This window comes from Myotis yumanensis, unplaced genomic scaffold (genome assembly GCF_028538775.1).
Source record: "Myotis yumanensis isolate MYYU_CA2020_CCGP unplaced genomic scaffold, mMyoYum1.0.hap1 SCAF_1, whole genome shotgun sequence".
NCBI lineage: Eukaryota > Metazoa > Chordata > Mammalia > Chiroptera > Vespertilionidae > Myotis > Myotis yumanensis.
In genome coordinates this window covers 139330578-139354776 of record NW_027223752.1, presented here as the reverse complement: position 1 = coordinate 139354776, position 24199 = coordinate 139330578, and the positions used below count along the sequence as shown (strand labels likewise).

General features: G+C 41.1%; 1 protein-coding gene across 1 annotated transcript in view; it reads left to right on the top strand.

Moving 5' to 3' along the window:
- Nucleotides 1-24199, top strand: part of LOC139017551 (cyclin-Y-like protein 1) — a 52846-nt gene that overhangs the window by 21398 nt on the left and 7249 nt on the right. Inside the window, exons 3-8 of the mRNA XM_070426192.1 lie at nt 7396-7458; nt 8780-8814; nt 15925-16022; nt 19348-19383; nt 22077-22128; nt 22979-23098. Coding sequence (XP_070282293.1) covers nt 7458; nt 8780-8814; nt 15925-16022; nt 19348-19383; nt 22077-22128; nt 22979-23098 — 342 coding nt within the window. The 5' untranslated portion in view covers nt 7396-7457. The remainder of the gene's footprint in view (nt 1-7395; nt 7459-8779; nt 8815-15924; nt 16023-19347; nt 19384-22076; nt 22129-22978; nt 23099-24199) is intronic.

Sequence of the window (24199 nt, the reverse complement as noted above, 5' to 3'; positions counted from 1 at the left end):
AGAGCTCCCCCTGTGGAAGCGCACTGACCACCAGGGGACAGCTCCTGCATTGAGCATCTGCCCCCTGGTGGTCAGTGTGTGATATAGTGACCAGTCATTTCCAGGCATTCTGCTGTTAGGGTCAATTTGCATATTACCCTTTTATTATATGGGATAGACGCCTGGTGCACGGGTGGGGGCCAGCTGGTTTGCCCTGAAGGGTGTCCTGGATCAGGGTGGGGGTCCCCACTGGGGTGCCTGGCCAGCCTGAATGAGGGGCTGATGGCTGTTTGCAGGCTTGTCACACCCCCTTCAGGGTAAGGGTCCCCACTGGGGTGCCTGGCCAGTCTGGGTGAGGGGCTGAGGGCCATTTTCTGGCTGGCCAAGCCCCCGTTGACGGAAGCTCCCAGCCTCTCCTTTTTTTTCTTTCTTTTTTAATTTTTTTTATTCTGGGATTTATTTACCTTATATAATTGAAAGTTTGTAGCCTTGAGTGTAGCTCAGAGCTGGCCAGGGCAGGTGGGAAGCTTGACTTTCTCCATCGCCAGGGGCAACCCAAGCCACCTTCTCACTCCAGCTCTGTGGCCACAGCTGGCTGAAAGCAGGTATCTGGGGTTTATTTATCTTCTATAATTGAAACTTTGTTGCCTTTAGTGGAGCTCAGAGATGCCACGGAAGGCGGGAAGCTTGGCTTCCTCCATCACTGGAGCAACCAAGCCTCCTGCTTGCTCCAGCTCTGTGGCTGCCAGCCGCCATCTTAGTTGGGTTAATTTGCATATAGTTGCTCTGATTGGCTGGTGAGTGTAGCTTAAGGTGTAGCAAAGGTATGGTCAATTTGCATGTTTGTCTTTTATTGTGTAGATATATAGTATTGATTTTTTACAGAGAGGAAGGGAGGGATAGGGAATTAGGAACATCAATGAGAGAGAAACATTGATCAGCTGCCTCCTGCACATCGCCTTCTGGGGATGTGCCTGCAACCAAGTTACATGCCCTTGACCAGAATCGAACCTGGGACCTTTCAGTCTGCAGGCCGATGCTCTATCAACTGACCCAAACCAGTTAGGGTGAAAGTTAAATGTTCTTATCCCAAATTAAAGTCACCATTGGTTTTTCACTGGACATAGCACTTCTCTTTTAGTGTTTTCGTGGGTTTTGTGTCTTTAATTCCGAATAACTGCTACTCCAAGATCAGAAAGCAGTGCAGTTTAGATGACAAATCAAAAGATTGCATTAGATAAAACCTTAGAAGGTTATAAGAAAATTGGGAGAAACTTAATTGGTTTGGGTACACTGAAATAGTAGATATTTATTGGGCACCATTCCAGATGCAGGACAAACAATGAAATTCAAGACAAAGTCCTCCCACCCCCAACTTAGGTTTTAACATTCTAGAAGATCCTAGGGGCAGACAACACATGAACAATCAAGAAAGTCAGGGTGGTTAAAGACAGCTGCTCTCTTTCAGTGACACTGAGCACTTCTAAAGGTGAGAGAGACCCAGTGAACATGTGGGGGCAGAGGCTTCCATGCAGAGTCCCTCAGGTGGGAGTACAGAGTGCAGGCAGTAAGAGCAAACACGGGGTGGCTGCAGCAGACTGAGAGGGATGCCGGGAGGAGGGCAATGGTGCATTAAGACCTTGTATGCCGAGTGGGCCTTGCCAAAAGTACAGTGGGGCCTTGACTTACGAGTTTAATTCATTCCATGACGGAGCTCGTAACTCAAATTACTCGTATGTCAAATCATGAACGTGAACGAGTGAGACACATGATGCTGGGCTGATGTGGCGTTCACTGTGACGTTCGCTGCTCCAACTAGCGGTGGAGTATCTGAAGCTGGCTCGTAACCCGAATTTTAGCTCGCAACTCAAAGCAAAAAATCGGCCAAGGGACGGCTTGTATCTCGAAAAACTCATTAGTCGGGACACTCGTAAGTCAAGGCCCCACTGTATGCATTTTTCTCAAATTGTAATGATTTCCCTGCATATAAACCCATTGGAGGATCACATGTAGGGAAATGATGCTAATTCTATAAAGAGAGCGAGAAGAACAGGAAGAGAGAGATGGAGATGGAGATGGAGATGGAGAGAGAGAGAGAGAGAGAGAGAGAGAGAGAGAGAGAAAGAGAGAGAGAGAGAGAGAGAAGCTACTGTGAGAAGGGTAGAAGGAAGCAGGGAGTTCAGGTAGGAGGCTGGCATAGTAATTCACCTGAGAGCCAACAGTAACTTGAACAGAAACAAAAACAAAAAGGGCCTAAAAGTAGGCTGACTTAAAGAAATTAGGTAAATCTAAATGAAGTAGCAAATATGAAGAAGTCACAGAAAAAGAAATGCAGATTATCTTTGAAAGTGTTTTATATACAAGAGAAATGCAAATAAATCTTCTCCCAATAGGAGAGAAATACTTTGGGAGAAGATCCATAAACTTGGCACTTAAGGTTTTGGTAAGGCTGCAGAGAAACAGTTCCCTTCATATTTTGCTGATGGAAATACAAAATGGCTCCACCCCTTGAAGGGATGTTGGCATAAATCACACAGCAATGCAGATGGCATTAATCCCGAAATCCTACTTTGCGGAATTTATGCTGAAGACTTACACCACAAAATGAAACCACATATCCACAAAGTTTATGTTGCATTATTTTCAAAAGGACAATAACTTACTTCCAGTGAGGGACTGCTTAAGTAAAGTGGGGGACGCAGGACCCACTGTGTGCCCTTTGGTGAGACAGCCAGCTCAAGGCCTTGGGTAGGAGTCACCCTACAGGGTGGGAAGTGTGGACTCAGAGAGATAAAACCAGTGTATATTGTAATAGGTGGACTCCTAACTTTCTGTTATGGGCCACAACATAATACAATGTATAGTAAATACAATGCATAGTGTAGGGCAGTGGTCCGCAAACTGCGGCTCATGAGCCACATGCGGCTCTTTGGCCCCTTGAGTGTGGCTCTTCCACAAAATACCACGTGAAACTTCATGGCCCATGCGCAGAAGTTGGTTTTCGGCCTGGGCGAGTCTATTTTGAAGAAGTGGCATTAGAAGAAGTGGTGGTACGTTCGCTGAGGTCGACCCCTCAGATTGAGGATGTTTTTAGCAAAGGCCAGCTTAGGAGTACCCTAATTAAGTTAATAACAATGTAACTACCTATATAGTTTAAGTTTAAAAAATTTGGCTCTCAAAAGAAATTTCAATCGTTGTACTGTTGATATTTGGCTCTGTTGACTAATGAGTTTGCCGACCACTGGTGTAGGGGATAGAGCAGTTCAGTAAATGCAGGAGGCCTTAAGTAAGGTGCCCAGCAGTGGGCCCAGCAACTGCTGCCATTTCTATTTTATTAGTATAAATGGAAATCATTGTCTTTCTGAAAAATGCTGCTTAAAACCATTCTATAAAAAAACCATTCTGCAGTATTTAGTAAAGAGTACAAGTTATATATAAAATTATTTTAGGCCATAAACAGAAAATATTTTATGGAAGCATCATACAAACTGACAACCTTAGGGCCCTAGTGGGCACAATACATGCAAATGACAGGCAACTCACTGATGTGGAAATATCACTGTTAACTGTGGCCACACTGTGCACTCAAGGAAATGCTAATTCGATTTGGTGAGGTTCCTGACTCACATAGCCATGATTTTTAGTAAGTATTCGAAGCTGGGTAGAAGCTAAAACTGATATGCTTGGTGGCATTATCCACTAATATGCCCTCAGCTGTTTTAGAAAGCCACTTAGTTTTATAAATTAAGCCATAAAAACAATCTAACCTTTTGGTCTAGTCATTTTATTTTAAAGAGTCTTTCTAAGGAGATTTAAAAGGTTGTTATAACACTCTATATATGTGATGAATTTTTAGAACTATGTAAGTACTTAACCCCCCGCAGAGGTTGGCTATGTGAAGTATAGCCAACAATTTATAGGCGATTATGTATCTATTAAACAGCAAATTTGCTGCAAGTTGAAAAAAAACCTATATTAAAATAGATTTAAATCTTTTGAAGAGAAATACTGACTTTATATCCAGAGTTCACAGAGTGAAAATCAAGGTACTCCTTGATTCAGGAATGAAAGGATCTTCTCAGCACTTGTCTCAGTTCTGCTCCTGTTGATTTCTCCTGAAAAGGCTTCCTCCTCATGCTGGCAAAGGGGAGTCTGCAGCTCCAGACTCTCTAAGGATCCTCGAGTTCAGCTCTGCCTTTCTCTCCGGTTCTTGGGAGGTCCCAGGCAGCTGTGATTGGCTGGCCAGCCCTGAGGCACCTGCCTACCCTGGAACCCAGGCGTAGGGAAGGGGAAGTTTCAGCTGTTTGTTTCTTTGTTTGTTACTTGAGCTAATTTTGATTTTTTTTCAGCATGTTGTCATTTCTTTTATTCCAGCATTCTTGATTTTTGTATTTAGAGCTATAGCAACACCTGTTCCTTTGGGGCATGCCTGTGTGTGTGTGTGTGTGTGTGTGTGTGTGTGTGTGTGTAAGCCTTCTTCTTTGTCTCAAGTACATATTTTCATGGGCTTCCCATTGAAAATTTTAATTAAACTTTATCACACCATAGGCATTGACACAATAATATGGCTGCTTCTGCAAATATTTGCTCTTATCTTTTCTTATTCAGATGCAATGTATTTACTTTCTTTTTGGTAGGAAGTAGTCTTGAATTCTGTCAGAAGCCTGAGGTTAGAGGCTGCTGTGATAGTCTCAGCCTCTCACTTTGTGTACAACTGAATTCATTTATTTCTCCAAGTAGCTAACACTGTCTTATTTTTCAAATATGGGGGGAAAACCTTTATCATAACTTTATTGTTTTTTACATTAAAATGTTGAATAGCATAGTTTCTACAAAAGCAATTTAATAAACTGAAATGCAGTGAAGGAACATTTTTGAAGAACAAGGCAATTGGTGCAGTTATTTAAATTTCTAGTGTTGGCATTAGTATCAAAATGGATGGCTCAGATGCCTGTGAAATCAGGATGTCCCAAATTATGTTTGTGCAAGATGCAAACTGTATTACTTGGAGGGGAAAAAGGGTTCTAGGTATAAATTTGTGAAATGATGTGTTAGACATCATTCATTACTAGACTGATTAGTTCTTAACATATCAATGGGAACTTTAATCTCTAAGAATCAGGGATATCATTTATTTATATGTAACTTCCAAATGCCCTTTTAACAAATAGAACCATTATTATGCGATTTGGGAAATATTGCCATAACCATTACTCTCTCAGGATCTTGATCCACTTTCTTAGAAGATTGGTTAAGTGGTCTCAGATGATCATTACTAAAGAATATCATAGGGTTTGTTTTTTTAAAGTAATCACTTTATTATATCACATAGTGACAAACTTTGTGTTATTTAAATTTAGATATCTATTTGGCATACTTTCCTAAATAGAAGATTATCCCACCTTGGTGCAAGGTGGACTGCAGGCACACCTACCTTTACATAGTTACAACAAATTGCATTTATACAAGCAGCCCTATAATCAAGTCCAGAAAGTATTCTTATTGAAGCCTTCAAATTAATTGTGTGGCCTGGAAGGAAGAAGTGGAACTTTAACTTTGGAAATTGAAGGCAGAATTTAAAAATCACTTTGATGAAAGTATAAAAAGTCACTGTCATGACAGTGTTCCTGTAGACTAGAGTCTTAAGCTATTATACTGTCCTTTTAAATGTGCCACGATATGGAGCCCTAAGCAAGCCGCAGCTAAGAAAGTAAGTTCATGTTTTGAATGGAGTTAGAATTAGCCTAATGAGTAAAGAACATTTGCCAAAAACAGCTCATGTGATTTGGGCATATTTGATATATTAGCTGGTATCTGACACTAATTGGCCACAGTGTAAGTTGCTTCTTGAAACTGTTTCTGGAATGTGCTGGTAATCTACATTTATAAAAGGCTAATATGCTAAATGTTTTTCCCTCCGTCTGGATAATGACATCACGTAGCAATGCCAGGCTTCCTCTCCCTAGCAATGACTAGCCTCCTTGCAATTTCTTCAGCCCGGGAACACAACTTGCTTTATAACCAGGTGGAAACACTTCACACTGTAACTAAATGTCTGTGAAGCATTTTCCTGTGCCTCATCTCATTTGATCCTCACAGAAGTCCTGGAGAAGGTAGATAGGAGACTCAGTGGGAATTCTATTTTCTTTTCATTAGCCAGAAAATGGAGATTTAGAAAGCTTAAAAACTTGATCTGACTGAAAAGAAATAAGAAATGGTGGACCTTGAAAATGCCTTCAGGTTTTCTCATGGCCCAGAATATAGTCAAACCCTGCTGCAGTTAAATATTTTACCATTTGTTCTCCCTGTGTGATCTACAATAATAATCTGCTTCATGTTGATATTTACTGCTGTGTTGCTGACAATTACCTGAAAGAGAAGTTGGGGTGCTTCACTGGGCTGGAAAAAGTTTAGCTAAATCAGAAAGCAGGTCTAATTAAGCAAGTTTATTCTATATATAAAAGGCTAAGTTGACTCATGCATGTGCTAGTCATATAAAGCTCTCTCTGGTGCCAATTGCACATGTGTGTTTCGATCTGTCATTGTCGATCATGAATTTGGTTGACACTTCTATTATAGAGAAAGGGAGAATAGCAATATTAAAATATTTCTTCTAATTAAATTCCTTTCAGTGTGCATCAATTCATACACCGGGCCTCTAGTATCAGCATAAATGAGAGTGACTGTGTTTCTAATTGACAAGTAGACGTGGGCAAGCATGTACATGATTCATAGACTACTTAGGTGCAAGTTAAAAAAAAGTCTTAGGCATAGCTTTTATTTATTCCACATGCATAGAAAGATTCTACAATTTTAAATTTTCCCAGTAGAATTTTTATATTGTTGCTGTGAGAAATGTCTCATCTGTCTGAATTCAAATGACGGACTCAGAGACAGAAGTATGGCGAAAATGAGACATTTAATAATTTGGCCTCCAGAGTTGGTGTCCTTTGTTGTAGGCACACCTGATATGGGGAGCATTGGCTATTTATTTAATCCCTCCTCCAGTTCCTCATTGGCTGAGTACTATGGGGTCACCTGTTTCCTCATAGATCACCTAGGTCTTGCTGTCTCCCATTGGGCCTTTTACAAAATTGGGCTGAGGCCTTTCTAGCTTCCTGCACCTCCCCTGTCTAGCTGAAGCAGATGCCTCAGGGGTTTCCACCATGATGCTGGCCCAGGTGCACAGTTCTTTGTTCCTCTTCCCTCCTCCCTACTTTCTGTTTGACCTGGGAAATTCAGTAAATCCCATCAAAAGCCAACCATGTGTAGGATCCCAGAGGTCCATTTCCTACATCGCCTTCACTAAAAGTGGCTTGTTACCATTACTTAAAATCTCTTCACAACACCGTTATAAGTAGTATAAATTGGTGTGTAGCTATTTTTAAATGATGTATTTTTCTATTTGGGCTTTAGGTTTAATCCCTTCTGACCATCCAAGTGGGAGCACAATTTTCCTGAAGAAATCTCAAGTGGACAGTAAGTCAAGATCGGATTTAAATGACAGTTAGGTTTTTATTTGAATAATTAAAAGGATCAGTTGTTTATATATGAGGGTTGAATTTGTAGTGCTCAAACAAAAGGATGCTATTTCACATTAGAATTTGAAGCTCTTCAAACTCTCTCACCCTATGTAATGCTGCCAGAGTACATCAGAAGAACAGAGCCCTATGGGGTTCCCTAGAAGCTTAGCAGGAGCACGTGCAACTATGTCAATTTCCTGTGTCCTGTTTGTTTTAGGATAAGAACCAGAACTGTAGGATTTTAACGCTCTGCTTGCCTGCTTATTTCCTTAATGTTATGTTCAATCGAGTTTACTTGCTTAAAAAGGCACACGGATCGAGTCTTTCCGTTGATTGTGACAGCAGAAGTACAGGCAGGGAAGGGTCCATTTTACTTGAATTCACGCAGCTCAACAAAAAGTGGGGGTTTTAACATGCATTTTCATGGCATGTGTGCATGACTGTCTGGAGCTGATCATTTTGCTTAGGATTGCTGCATTTCTCAGTTTCTTCCAGAGCCAGGGGCTGCTCACCTGTAGAGAGAGGGTGAGAGAGTAAAGGAAGTGCTATCCCATGCCCCTCTCCTCAGTCCTAAGGAATGTGTGCCTATGATGCCCCTCCCACGTTAAAGGAGGCAGAGTGGGAAACAGAGTTCAGCCCAAGACCCTCTTTGGAGCTTTTCTTTTTCTTTAGATCTTTATTAGAGCAAAACTACTTTGTTTTTGTACACTGTTTAGTTAGGTTAGCCGCACTCACTTTAAAATTTAAAATGGATAGTTTACTTTACAATTGAGTAGAGATGCATTTAATTTCTTAGTAAGATATTCAAAGTGGTTACCTGAGTGGTTCAGGATGCTTGCAGGTGCCTGGCCAGAAACTGGTTCTTAGAGCCCTCAACTGTTAGATCCTGGTGGTTCAAGTACAGAGGGTATCTACGTAGAATTGGAAACTACGACTGAGTAGTGGCTCAGAGGGACAACAGATAAGCTTTTTTATCAGCTAAGTTTCTCCCCTGGCCTAAGTTAGTTTGCTCTTTTCTTCTGGACATGGAGAGACTTTTATTTGTACTAAAACAGAATATCCATTAGGTCAAAAAAGCAAATCTTAGTTTTAAGATTTTGCTTAGGGGACTCCTCTTACCAGGTGCTTTAAATTATAAATTTGGTTGGAAGTTATAAAAGAAATGGAATAAAATTTGTTCTTATTTTGTATGTTGGTAATCTTTCAGGCAATCAGTAACTTCTGTTTTTCTATGGCATTGGTATCAGTACTGATTGGTTAATTTTGTTTATTCTTAGTGCGAGAAAAGAGGAAGAACAGCTATTCCTACCATGTAAGTAAATGGTTTAAAAGTTAGTAAGAAATTAGTAATTTGAATTAAAAATTGTCTGCCACGATTTTTAACAATATATAATGGAACCAATATCATTAGCATGGTAGATTTTCTAAATCACTTCTGTTATCTTCATGATCAAACTTCCATATTTAGGAAAGTTTTTGGCTTTAGTAATGTTCATTTTTAGGGCTTCTGAACTTTAAGTTAAATGTCAATAACATGGTTGTGGTATAAATATCTGCCTTAATTTTTGCCTTAACTTTTAATCTTGATTTTTAACAAAATGATCAACAATATAAAGCTAAGTCAATTTTTAGGGTTATATCTTAGCTTATTGTCATCGCAAATGAAAGCTTATGTTTCTTCCTCCAGTGTGGCCTTTTTTCCCTCCCTCTGTCCTCCCAACAAGGATCATGGTTTTTATTCAATCAGAATCAATGTTTACATTATTATGACTTTGTAAATATTTTTAATGCTGAGTCATATAGTTCTTTGGCTGTGCCTCTTTCTTGTATCCCCTTCATTCTTTTGCTCAACAAATGTATATGCACTTTGAATGATTATGCCAGTGTTTATTAACATACAGTTCAGTTTCAAAATTTGAAAGAATCTGCAGAAATGAATAATATTTCTTGTCAGTGCCTATTTTCAAACTGATGACTGGTTTGGTCCAGGCACTGCTGATAAAGCAAAGCAATGGAATTACAAATGTCAAGAATTAATTATTTTATTCTGTATTTGTGTGCCCTCAATTTGTGGACTGTTGCCGGTTTCGTGCTGTAAACTTTATCTTTTATGTCTCGCCATAAAAAAGATCTAGTAGGACTTTAGGATACGTTTTCTTTGTTCTAAGCTTAGTCTGGCTTCGCCCATTATTTCAAATCAGTTAAACCTGAAAAGGAGTGAAACTTAAGTGAGTTATCAGCTGTTCAAATGTGTATGCTTCTTGGGACCCCCAATATTACTGAGATTTGAGCACCACGACACTTCTCCAGGATAATCCAAACCCCTGTTCCTCATCAACATAATCTCACGGAGTCAAATGCAGCAAGTAGGCTGGTTTCTCTGATTTTAGAAATAACTGTTCATACCTAACAATCTAGTAACTTGATAGAGAAAGATGACTATTGGGACAAAAATTCTATATTTATGCTACATTAACATAATACCTAGTAAGTTTTCATTTTTTTGCGTGCGGAATTAATTTTTTTTAGTGTATTCACTTCTTTTCTAGCAGCTATTTTTTTTCCAAAAGTGCTGTGACATTTGTCAGAGGCCTGTCAAAAATATTTTCCATGTACTGAACACATTTGTTCCACTTCTTCTTGGAAGCCTTTTGTTATCCTCCTCCAGTATAGACCTGTTCTCCAAAGGCCTGCTCTGTGCCTGCTTTTAGGCAAAGTTCTTTAAAGTCATCTGGGATCTCACATACTGTTCTCTTGTATTGGATCCCCGATTTCTTAGATCAGCAATTTTCAACCTTTTGTGTCTCATGGCACACATACACTGATTACAATTTCTAGGCATATCAAAAATATATTTTGTTGCTCTAACAAAAAAGTAGGTGTCATATTTATTCATTCACTCTGAACGTCTGTGCGCCTGCCCAAATATAGTCAGGTATTGCATGTTTTAATTGGAGCATTTAACCCATTTACGTTTAATGTTATTATTGATACGAACTTGTTTGTCGTCATATTTATTTTGAATGTTTGTGTTTCTTTTTGCCTTTCTGTTTCTTCTTTTTACAGTAGTCCCTTTAGCATTTCTTGCATTGCTGGCTGGATGGTAATAAATTCTCTTAGCCCACTTTTGTCTGTGAAGCTCCTGATTCCACCTTTAATTTTGAATGATAGCCTTGCTGGATATGGTATTCTTGGATTCAGTCCCTTGCTTTGCATCACTTTGTATATTTCATTCCATTCCCTTCTGGCCTGGTGTGTTCCTATTGAGAAATCAGTTGATATTTTAATGGGAGATCCCTTGTAGGTAACTTTCTGTCTCTCTCTAGCAGACTTTAAAATTCTTACTTTGTTGTTGATGTTTGTGAATTTAATTATGATGTGTCTTGGTGTTGGTCTTTTTGGATTCATCTTGTTTGGGATTCTGTGCTTCTTGGACTTGCATGGTTTTTTTTTCTTGCCAATATCAGGGAAGTTTTCTGTCATTTTTTCAAACAGGTTTTCTATTCCTTGCTCCACTTTCTCTCCTTCTGGTACCCCTATTATGCAGATGTTGTTTCGTTTTGTGTTGTCCCAAAGCTCCCTTAGGCTCTCCTCTTGCTTTTTAAGTTTTCTTTCCAGTTGCTGCTGTGATTGCGTATTTTTTTCTACCTTGTTTTCTAATTCGCTGATGTGGTCCTCAGCCTCTTCTAGTCTACTATTTAAGTCTTCCAGTAGCTGTTCTTTATTGCAGCTATGTCATTCTTCATTTTCTCTTGGTTCCTTTTCATGTTGGTGAAATTCTCATTCAGCTCCTTATAATTCTCATTGAGTTGTGTGTATTTGTCATCCAGTCATTTGAGAATCCTTATAATTATTACTCTGAATTCTTTCTCTGGCATGTTACTTGCTCTATTTCATTTAATTCCCTTTCTGGTGATTTTTCTTTCCTTTGTGGATTGTTTTTTTGTCTCCCCATGTTTTGCTGTAATGTTTTGTTTCTGTGTTCTAGATCCAACTGCTTTGCTACCCAGGTTCTTTAGAGGGTGGTGATACTGGTGTGATGTCTCAGGTTTCCTAGCATTGGTAATGTAGCAGAGCTCCCTACTTGAGCTATTTGGGTTCTCTTGATGTAGTTGGATCTTGAATGTTAGTGTCTTATTCGAGGATGAAGTCTTGTCATGGGTTGGCAGTGTAACTTACCACCGGCTTCATTGTGCAAGCTGTTTTGGATGTGATCATGGATCTGGCTCTTGTGTAAAAGGCTGTCTGAGGTCTCACTGGTATGTGCTCACTATGGGTTCCCAGAATCCATGGCCTGGGAGGAAGGTGTCTCATGGCCTGAGGATCAGGTACTGTGACTTTGGCCAGTGTGGAGTGACTCTTGCTGGATTAGCATCATTCTGCAACTCACTACGAGGGGCCCAGAGCCCGTGACAGTGGAGGGCAGATATCTCGTAGTCTGTGGTTTAGGCAGTGGTATTCTGACCAAAGTGATTTCCCTCTCTGAATCACGAGGGAGTTCAGGATCCAGCAGCTGGGGATGTGGGAATCTCAAGGACTGTGGCTAAAACAATATGACTTTGTCCATGGAGGCAAGTCCTCAGTAACTCACCAAGCTGTTCAGAGGTAGGTAGCCAGGAGGGGGATGTCATGGATCCTACTGAGGGAGCCATGCACCCTTGATTAGAGAGGCACATGCCCACAGGGCAGCACACAGGGGCCCAGGAGCCATCTGTAAGGGGTGTGTAATGAGGCCCACACACTGGATTGGATCAATTGTGGTGTGCCACCGGTCACGTGGAGAGAGAAGTCCCAGTTTCTGCTTTGGGGGATGTGCGCCCTTGGTTAGATATGCATGCCCAATGGCTGCTTACAGAGCTGCCCAGGAGCCATCTGCTGGGGCAGTAGCCTTAGGGGGCCTTTGTGCTGGAGCAGTGCTACCATGGGGACTGAATGCTTACAGCCGGAGTTGTGCCTTGCAGCGGCTCAGAGAAGCACCCAAGGGCAGCCTGCTGGAGCCCTTGGTTGGATACGAGTGCTCCTAGTGGCAGCTCACAGAGGCACCCGGGAGTTACCTGCTGGGGCAGTGGCCTCAGGGTACCTGTGTGCTGAAACTATGCGACTGCTATGTCTGTGGGTAGGCAGCTGGGAAAGGGGAAGTCCAAATTTCTACAGCCAGGGCCCTGCACCCTTATTTGGATATGAACACACCTATCCGGAGCTCAAGGAGGCACCCATGAGCCGCCTATAGGGGCAGCAGGTTCTGAAGGACTGCGTGCTGGAAAGGCGCAACTGCAGTGTCCAGAGGTCAGCAGCAGGGGAGGGGGCTATCCCAATTTTTGCTGCCTTGTGCCATTAGTTGAAATCGCACGTGCCCAGCAGGGGCTCACAGAGGCACCCAGGAGCCGTCTGTTGGGGTGTTGGGGCTCAGGAGGCCTGCACTCTGGAAAGGTGCAATCGTGGTGTCCAGAGGTTGGCAGCTGTGGAGTGGGAAGACTCAGTTTTTGCTGCTTGAGCCTTGTACCCTTGGTTGGGTTCACCTGCACCCAGCAGCGGCTCACAGAAGCACCCAGGAGCTGTTTGCTGGGGCAGCACACTCACGCACCCAGGGGGCCCCTGGCGCTGAAGCCACACAACCGAGGTGTCTGGGGGCAGGCAGCCAGGAGTGGGGGAACTCCGAATTTCTACTGCCGGGGCCATGTGCCCTTGTTTGGATATGAGTGCGCCCAGTGGAGGCTCACAGAGGCACCCAAGATCCCCCTTTGCGGCCTTGGGCTTAGGAGGCCTGCACTCTGGACAAGCATGACTGTGCTGGCCAGAGGTTGACAGCTGTGGAGTGGGAAGACTCAGTTTTTGCTGCTGGGTTCTTGAGCCCTTGGTTGTATTCGCATGCACCCAGTGGCGGCTCACATAGGTACCCCGGGGCCGTTTGCCAGTGTGGTGCACTCAGAGAGGTGCTTGCGCTGAAGCCACATGACCGAGGTGTCTGTGGGCAGGCAACCAGGAGTGGCGGAAGTCCATATTTCTACTGCCGGGGCCTTGTGTCCTTGGTTGGATCCGTGCACGCCCAGTGGTGGCTCACTGAGGCACCCGTGGTCTGTTTGCCAGGGCGGCGCACTCACACACTCAGAGGGGTCCTGGAGCTGAAGCCACGTGACCAAGGTGTATGTGGGCAGGTATCCAGGAAGGGGGAATTTAGAATTTCTACTGCCGGGGCAGTGTTTCCTTGTTTGTATAAGTGTATACCCAGTGGGGGCTCACAGCGGCAACCAAGAGTGGCCTGTGAATCCGTGGGCTCAGGAGGCCCACACACTGGAAAAGCGCGACTGTGGGTATGGAGGTCTGTAGCTGGGGAGGGGGGAGGTCGCACTTGCTGCTGTGGGAGCCGTGCACCCTTGGAGGTGGAGGTCTTAGGGTCTGCAGGTCTGCGGGTGGGGCAGCAGGATTTTGGCTGGAGTGGCTGCACACCAGTGTGTGGCGTGGTACACTGCTTGAAAATCTGTTTCCTGTGTTGTATGTCTTCCTCTGTCTTTTTATACTCCCTTGTTTCACTGGCACACTTTTTCCTGGGAAAGGATACATGGGCAGAAATTGTTTAGAGATCCAGCCTCTCTGAAATGCCTCCTATTTAATAAAGCAGAGAATTCTAGGTTGAAATTAATTTTTGCAGTTGTAAAGATATTTCTACTATTTTCTCATTACAGTGTTGCTCTTAAACCTGTATTACCAGGTTTAAAAATTGTGTATTACCAATTTTAGTAATTTGCCCCACCCTTTCTTCTCTGGATACATTTAGAAGCTTCTCTATTCCTAGGAATCTGAAAGTTTTTGGTATGTTTTGGTATGCACCTTTTCTCTTATGTCCTGTCATTTTTTTTTATAGCATTTCATTCTTTTACCAATGTAATGTTTTGCCTGTGTGGGGTGGAGTTATTTTTTTATTTGTATATTTTTAATCCTAAGCTTAAGGTATTTTTATCAGTGTTTTTCAGAGAGAGTAGCAGGGTGGGAGGATAGAGGGGGAGAGAAAGAGAAACATCAATGTGAGAGAGACACACATCAACTGGCTGCCTCCCAAACGCACCCTGACCAGGAGTAGGGACTGAACCCACAACCCAGGTACTTGCCCTTGACTAGGAATCAAATCCACTTCCTTTTGATATGAAGGCCAACACTCTGACCACAAAACCAAGCATGCCAGGGCAGTATTTATCATTTTACGCTTTTATGTGCTTCTGAATTTTACCACTCACATTATTTTTTTCTTTTTATGCCATAGTTTTATTTTACACTAGAGGTCCGGTGCACATCTCTGTGACACCACTGCAGGCAAATTCTAATCTAATTTGTATCAGTAGTAGGATTTACCTTCCAGTTGCTCTTGATTTTAGATAATTGGTCAAACACTTGTCACACTCCTAATTTGCCCCAGATTCTGTGCTCAGCAATTGGAGGTAGAAGAGAAGGGGAAGTCCTGCCTTCACTGGAGAAGCTCACTTGTTATGAGGTTGATGCCCTGGAAGCAGTTGATACCGTGTAACAAGTAGTAACTCAGGTGTGTGAGTGTAGAGAAAGGGAGCAATTGTTTCCTGTGGCTGCTGGCAGAGGTGTCCTGGAGGTAGATGGGAAGCGGGGTTAACCTTGCTGGGAACAGGAGGAAGCAAAAGGCCTGGTAATCAGAGAAAGCATCTGAGTGAGGCAGGGTCCTGATAAGTATCATGTAGCTCAGGGAATAGAAATCTTAATATCATCGGAAGCATTCTCTGAGGTTCTCTTTGGAGGAATGTAATGATAGTCTTATTTCAACATGAAGGGAAAGTTAAATTCTCAGAGGTGTTCGATCTGTTTTTGGATGTGAGAGAATCTTAAAACAATACTCTTTAATCCTCTAGGTAAGGAAACTGAGGCTCAGAGAGACCTCTGTCCCCTAACTTGTGAGCCGCAGGCCAGCCCTAGCACACACACACCTCTGCCTCAGATACATGTATTTTGTCACACTGCCTCCTGAACTAACATTTTTTATTGGCTTTCATGTAAATGCTCTTGCTTCAATATTATAGAAGGCAGTATGTCTTAATGTAGAAAATAAATAGTAGAAATAGAAATCTCGGCAGTTTTCATTTCTTAAGGAAAAAAACACTGAAATCTTACTTTAAATGTTTTACATTGTTATAAAGGGAATTTATCATAGGTGTTTGCCAAGTTGGATTATAGGTAGTATGTCAAGGGCAGCATTTTATGACCCCTTCCTCAATTCTCGTCATTGGAAGTGAGAGCATGTAATGGGTTTACTGTAGAGCTGCAGATGGTATTGCACTGAAGCAGTTCATAGAGTATGAGAACAATTGTAATGCTTAATTGTCTGACATTTTAACCAAGGAAAAACACACTTTTATAGGTTTAACTTACTGTGGTATTTTCTTCTATTCCCCTTCCCGTTCAGGTGTCTCCTGGTCACCTTAGGAAAAAGTACAGTTCATGTGCAACATTATATGTAGACAGCACTATTTCTCAGTCTGATCTGAAAGTCACCTTGCAGTGGTGAGTACAAATAGGGGACAGACCCCTTATCCTGCCCATATGTACTTTCATTTGATTGTCCTTTTCAGTGCTCAGGTTAAAAAACTGGTGTCAATTATATATTGATTTCCACTTCCATTTTAATCTTACAGTGGATGGAAGAAGGGAAACCCACTTAACAATTGAAAAATCCCCCCAAAAGTGTTTATCTTTACTTGAGGCATTACTGTTTCTGAGACATTGTTGAACCAATGAAAGGAGAGGTGCGCTTTACTGAACATTTCCGGAATAGAGTATTTCTTCATGAGATACAGGCCTAAAACCATGTGTACTACCCTGGAAGCTGCTCTTGGAAGAAGGGACAGCTTGTCCCCTACTGGCACCAGAGTGTATCTGCAATTACAGTTCATTGGATTGTGTCAGGTTTCCCCCATCCTACTTTCTTTTTTCCTACACTATTTCTATATTGAAATGCACTCTCCTTCCAGGAAAAATGCATCAAAGCAGTCTAAAGGAACAATTTTTCAAGATAATTTCTTTGAGGGTTAAATTTGTTTAACTGAGGTTTTAATTTTATAGATGTATTAAATTTAGTTACATATGTGTAGCGTTATATAAATACATATTCAAGAGATTATATCGATCCATATATAACAAAATCAAAGCAGAAAATCATGAGGGAGGTGAAGTTTTGGAAAAGTAGTCACAGGTTTATGCTTAGGCAAACATAACAGTGTCATGATGATGAAAACTATTCATTAAATTCTGTGAGTTCATAGTCCACAATTGGAGATGCACTTTAAAAACACCCTAATATGAAACTTTCAAGCTTACTTAAGAGCAAAATAAAACCAAACTAGGATGTAGAACTTCCTGAATCCCATTGGCGCTGTCCAAGGATCATTATTGTTGTCTCCCTGGGATGTGCGGGTTGACTTTCCAGAACACAGTTTGGGAAATTCTACCTGAAAATATTAAAATCCTCATTTCTAATTTTATTTTTCAGTCCTAAAACATAATTTATTTATAAATTTAATTTTGCTGGCATTGTACCAACTTTTTGGCTAATTTAATTCTCAGTAACTTCTACGTTAATTAAAAACAGCCATTTCACAATCATAATAATGTAAGTTTCTTCTCTCATAACAACCGTTGAGATCAAATTGTGTCTCAGCAAAACTTGAGCCCGTCTCTCTCTAAAGTCCTGAGCTTTGGCACCTATCTCACAATCACTGAGTCTTTTTCTTCAGTCTGGCCACTAAATCCGGGAGTAAAAACCAGTCCTTTCTGGCCACATTCCATAGCTTCTTTTGAGTTCAGAAGAGTCTGATGTTACAGTATATAATTCAAAACTAGTTTTGAAGATTAACCTGGCTCAGACAAGTGGGTGTTATGCTTTTTTCCTCTAAATTTGTCTAATTTTTGAAGACCCGTAAGTTTTCATTTGTTGTCATCAGGTTTTGAAAATGATCATTCAGTACATTTACTATTAGTAAAGTAAAGGTTCCTGAGAATATTAATAGAGCTAATTGGACCTTAGGAATGGTTTTGAAAAAATATTTAGTGCATTGTTCTCAATGGGATGGGTGAGCCTTATTAGAATCAAGTATGCAACTTTTATCTAAATGTGTCTCTAAACACATGCATTCCATTTCTCTTCCCCCCAAACATTCTCTCACTCTCACAAGCCTTCTGATAAGCTGAGGAAGGATGGAAGGCATCTTTACCTGGAGAAAAGCATCCAGGATGATTTTGATTTTAACCCTAATTCATGTGTTCTCAAACTTTGGTGCACTTTGCAATCACCTGAGAAGCTTTCAAAACAACCCCAGGTCATACCCAATGCAAGATGAATCAGGTCAACTCACATGGGGGAAGGTAGTTTGTCAAACTCCTCTGAGGACCCCAATGCACAGCCAAGCCTGGGAACCACACTGCCTGGTTAGAGGGTAGGAGGAAGAGAACTGCTTCTCACTCTTGGTGGGACCTTGAGGAAGTAAGTTTTAAGCCTTGGCTACCTTCTCTGTAAAATTGAATTGTTGAATTATATATCACCACAAGTTCATTGTCTCTTTTCAGCTTCTATAACTTCAAATTCTGTGATTTTAAAATCAATTTGAAGATGAAACTGAAGCACTATGCAAGTACCCATCTTTGATGCTAACAAGGCTACAGGCCTTTTTAGAAGTGCTATTTTTCTATAACTGCCGGAGTGTTTCCGCATCTAGAAGAGTTCAGGAATCTGGAGAAGAGGCTGCGAGTAAATTAAATAAACTAGACATGAAATATAAATTTGGGAGGCATTTTTCGGGAGAGCCAGGGAAGGCTTAGCTTTAGTAGCTGAGTTCTCTGAGTCTCTGGACCCCTATTTACATACTTTGCCCTATAGCAAAGCATATATACATATCAAAGGTAAGGTTTGGTCAACAGTAGATTATCAGGTTGGAGAAACTGCCTTTAGCTGTTCCAGCAGTAGGTAATAACATGCAGATTTTCAGTCCTGCGGAAAGAGCCCATTCAACCTTTTGAGGACTTCTCACATTTATTATGACCCTGCTGGAATTAGCCTCCAGCATATAATCTATTTATAAAATTCAGATTTGCTCCCCTCAGTTATTTGGAGCTTCATATTAGACACTGAGGGCAAAGAGGAAAAGCATGGAACTTAATCTACAGCACTCCTTTGTTTCATGTTACACAGCATCTGGGAATAACTTAGGGATATAGGAACTTACACAGTATCTAAGGACTTACATCTGCTCATTAAAATTATATTTAAAGTAATTTGGAAATGTTACTAATATTACACTGTGTATTACTTGCTGCATTGCTAGCACCGCTAATTGTAGAATTGTTAGATCTATTGATTTTGTGGGTTCTACAATTTGCCATTAAATTTTCTAACAATTATGTAAAAGTGACCTTGAATGATTCTGTTTGGTGGAGAGCATTCTATTTACCTTTATGGAAATGACAGACAATGGGTGGGCAGGTGGAAAACTACTATATGGCTTAAATTGAAGCATGTGCACAAATAGATCTAACTTGTACGGGTGAAAGGTTCTATGGGTAGAAAGAAATGACAGGGGAAGTGTGTAATATCTTATATATTATAATAATCACCAGAAACATGTCATCTTACTGAATATGCCCTAGCATTTTGGTTTTCTAATTTTGCTAAAAGATAAAGAAACAGAACAAGGTGAAGAGTGCCCAAGCGATACTGTCCTGAATGAGGATCTCATGGCCACTGGGCAGGTGGGAAGGTCTTCCCCCACCACAACCCTTTTAAAACCTGTCTTCAGCCAAGACATAAAGTCAATTGTTACTTTTTTTTTCTCCACAGCCTGGCACTAGCAATATATTACCACATAAAGAACAGGTAAGTTTAAAACCTGTCTTGTTATTCTAGCTAATAAACTTACAAGATATGAAGTTAGTGTTAGGTTTTAACTATAGACATTGTTGGAGTAAGCTATGGTGGTTTTATTACATTATTAAAGGCCCGATGCACGAAATTCATGCAAGGGGCTTGGCCCTCACAGCCCCGTCTTGCCTGGGTCCTCACAGGAGCCCCAGAAGGTTGTTCTGTCGTCTGGTCTAATTAGCATATTATGCTTTTATTATTATAGATTGAAGTGAATCACTTGTTTTTGTTTTAAGAGTCTTAATGCTTAAGTTATTGAAGATCCCAAAGAATATTTGTTTATGTGGGCTATATTGATATTTACTGTATTAGAAATTAAAATTGAGACTTTAAAAATAAACCCCCTGTATGTTGAAACATGGTTTTTATAGCACTGTTGAACTTTTGAGCAGGATACTGCTTTGCTGTGCGGATTGCCTTGTGCGTTACAGGATGTTTACAGCTTCCCTGGCCTCTCCTCACTAGATGCCAATAGCACTCTCTTCCCAGACCTTATTGTGACAACAAAAAGTCTCCTCCATGATCAAATGCTTCCTGGGGGACTAAAATTGCCCCTGATAGCGAGCCATAGCATTAACATAATTCTTTATAAAGGAGAATCATTTTCCACAACAAATAGGCCAAGTGGAAATTGTGTCATTTATTTACATTTTGCAAATCTCTTTATGTCTGGTGTAACAGAAGACAGCTGATTCTCATGTCCACTCTGTCTTCACACCTTTGTGATTACTTCAGTCATCTCAATAATTTGTTTTAAATAAACAATTGAAGACCCAGCCTCATGTAGCTTTATGGGCATATTTTTAAAGCCTTCAGAAAATTGTGTATATTTTTTGATACTGTACTAAAAGTCCACAAGAGCAAGTTTCTTAAATTAGTTACATGAACTTGTAATAAGCTCTCTTTTAAATTAGTACCCATTCATATATCTTGTATGCTGAATAAATCTTTTTACTTGTAAGTAATTTTGTAATATTATGCATTCGTCATTTGGAAAGTATTGGTCCACGTTTATCAAAACTCACTTTTGTTAGTTAGCGTCATATCACCACCACTCTTCCCAGAAAACCATTAAGTATTGAAAACGTGTCAAGCTCACAAAGGAGGTACAAGTTTTCTCCATTCTTGATTTCCAGCTTGATAGCTGGAATTGTGCAATGGGCAAGAAATGTATAAGTTATTTTCCTTGAAGTGACAGGCTCACTTTTCAGTTTTGAGATTTTGACACTTGTACTATGAACTAAAGATGTTATTCTATGAAAACAGTAGCTCATTCAGCTCACAACTAAGTTAAAGTCCAAGTGCTTTTCTTTAACACAACCACATTTCTGTATGCATACTACCCCTTACTCAGAATATAAAAGAAGGATCAATATTTAATAGGCATTATTCATTGTTAATTCTTTATCAAAGATGTGCTTAAGTAGATTTGTTTTCAACAACAAGTGGCAGTGAAGAGTAGAATGACTACTAGCACAGGGTGGGACCCCTGCCTTGATTCTTGCTCAGAAACCAGTTTTACTGACTTTGGCTTTTATCCAGTCATTGCAAATGTCAGTGTAAATGCAGGCAGTGCCTTAATATTTCTATACAAACAGTTTTGGTCTCATGGGTCTCCTGAAAATGGTCTAGTGCAGTGGTCGGCAAACTGCGGCTCGCGAGCCACATGCGGCTCTTTGGCCCCTTGAGTGTGGCTCTTCCACAAAATACCGACTTCTGTGTATGGGCCACGAAGTTTCAATAGCATTGTATGTGCGCACCCGCACATGGTATTTTGTGGGAGAGCCACACTCAAGGGACCAAAGAGCCGCATGTGCCTCACGAGCCACAGTTTGCAGACCACTGGTCTAGTGGAACCACTGAAGCCTGCAAAACACACTTGGAGAAACACTGTGTAAATGAGCAGAGTGTAGTAGTGTGGAAAATTAAACTTTAAAAAAAAAAAGAAGCAGCCTGGTTTCCCTGGCACTGTTGGTTGGAGCATCGTCCTGTACATGACAAAGTGGCAGGTTCAATTCCAAGTCAGGGCAGCACGTACCAGGTTGTGGGTTCAATTCTGTCAGGCCACATACCTAGGTTTCTGGTTCGATCACCAGTCCAGCATGTGCAGGAGGCAGCCAATTGATTTTTTTTTCTCTCTCTCTTCCTCTCTCTACAATCAATATACTGTTCACTTTTAAAATAAAAAGGCAAGATTTTAACTCAGACTATTTTAAAGAGACCAGAAAAAATACAGAATAAGAATATAATATAGGAAAGTGATAAGAGAAAACAAACAGTGAAAAAAACAGGAATCTCATATTCACATGAATGCTTGCCCACCACTACTGCTTTATAAAATGTTCCTGTGTCTGCCAATGTGAGCTTAGAGGACTGGCCACCGATTTGATTGCCTAGCATTGCCTATTAGGAAGGGTTAATGTTTATAAAGGCAACTCTGGCTGGTCATTGTAGAAAAGATTTCACAGAATTTGATGTGCTGAGTAAAAAGAGGTCAGAAAATTCCTACAGGATCTAAGAGAAGAATTTGTAGAAGGACTTTCTTTGTTGAAGGTTAAGTTCCCTCCACCCCTCTCTACTCCCAGCAGGTGTGTTGCTAACACAACAATTCCTGGATTAGTTTTTAAAATCATGTCCTTATTTTCTAGAGATGCAAACAGATCCAAGGACATTTTTGATGAGAGGATCCATCCTTTCACAGTAAGTGCCAGTTGTATTGATGTTGTCTTTTTCTCTCAGACAGTTGTGCTTATTCCATGCTGATTTGCTTTGAAATTAATCACTAGTAGAAAATTACTCCCTCCAGCTTGGAGTCAACATTATCTTCCTGTAAGTTTTCTTCCCCACCCATGTTGTATCTAATAATTTAACACAAGGAATGTTGTATAAGAAATATGTCAGCAAGACCTGAGTTTCAACTTCGTATAGTAGTAATTAGTGAGCTAAAGTGAGTCAACATACCCCAAAAAACAAAAAATGTATCTTTAAAAAAGATAATTGCATAATTTTTAGCATCATGCAATACGAATGTTTATAAATAAACAGATATGTGAAAGATCTCTATGAATAAAATTAAAAAACTATTTAAATTAATTAGAACTACAGAAACATTTTTAGCTCACTTCCTCAGACATGCTCTATAGCATGGTCTGGCTGTGACCCTGCACAGCACAGCACAGCCTTAGAGCCCGATGGTTACAGGAAACTGAAAGCACATTTTTAGAGTTGATTGCAGAGAAGTATGACATGGCGACCAGCAAGTCTTTTGAGCCTAAAAATAGTTTGCATTTAGACTGAATCCTGAAGGGGGAAGGTGGAAAGGAATATACAGTTTCTGAGGTTGTGCCTGTATTTATCTTTAGTGAGTGTTGGTATTCAATCACTATTGTTTTTTAAGGTCCCATTGTTTATATTTAAAAGACTAAGAGACATGTAACCCAATCAAAATTATTTTAAGGGGCACGTGGGCACAAGTGGCAGACTGCTGCCATAAAAGTACTTAAGCATTTTTCTTCAGTGAATACTTACATTGCATTTTTTCTCTTTTCAGCAGAACACGGTTCAGGAGGAAAACTTTACACAAAATCCTGATCCTGAATCTATTTACCGATTTATTCACCCATTTTTTATCTCTATAGACGTAACAGCTGGTTATGCAATATCAACTTTGGTAAGATAGTTCTTCTATCAGAACTTTATTAAGGGAAACCTATCAAAGGTGGTAAAGTTCACACATTTGAGCTTAATAATCACTATGATTAAAAATGTTCTTGCTTTTCTTACCACAAAGCGATTGCTATCAAAGGCAGCAGGAGGGAGAGGTTTCCAATTTCTCCCTCCAGACCTCAGGAGACATAGGCACACGCAGTGCACACAGGCACACATACAAGGTGTGCTGATGGGGCAGGATGGGGGCAATAACAGAACCTTCTGGGCCCCAGGCAGTGACAGGTTCAGTGTAGGTCTAAGCTGAGTCGCAGGCTGCATTCCCTGGGCAGTTGTAATGTGTGTCCTGACTGAGAACTAGAGCCCTAAGTTCTCTGTTCCTTGGATGATGGGTGTTCATCCGTCCTTGCTGTCCTCTTGTGCCTGCCTGTGATGTTTCCAGGATTCTAGTACCAGTAGGACCTGAAAGGGCTTTGCTGGTTGTCTGCTCAGCTACAGCTGTGTAAGGGCCTCTGTGTCATTCATCCAGGATTCCCGTGGAAAGAGTGTGTCATTTGGAATGAGTGGTCCATTCTAGTGAGAAGGAATGGGGATTGTATCACTCCTCCCTCGGACAATCCTTAAGGGGAAAGTCTCCTGCTTGGTCTGAGGGAAGAGTACTTAGTGCAGTGCCTCCTCCGTCAGTGTTCAGTCAGAATTTTGGAGAGGCAGCCTGTGCTTCCGAATAGAGACCCCTCAGTGGGCACTGGATTAGACACAGGCCATTCCACGTATCTGCCAGCCCTCTGGAGTGCTGAGCACAGCTGATCAAAGGCGGGAGTGGTGCTCCCACCTGGAGAGCTAGGGAACTCAGCAAGGAGAGCATCTGGGGTAGAAGAGGGTGGGTCCTTTGCAGACACATTATGCTGATGCGCCTGTGGGACAGAGGGGCATCTCTAGGGAGCGTGTGAATATATGGGATTAGAGAGTGAATCTGACTGGAGGCAGGGAATTAGCATTAGCTATTCCAATGCTGAGAAAGCGTATGGATAAAAAGTGCATGGAAGATAGAAGAGTGGCAAGAGCAGGTATTCAGTGGCTATTCATGGAATGGCAACTTCTTGAC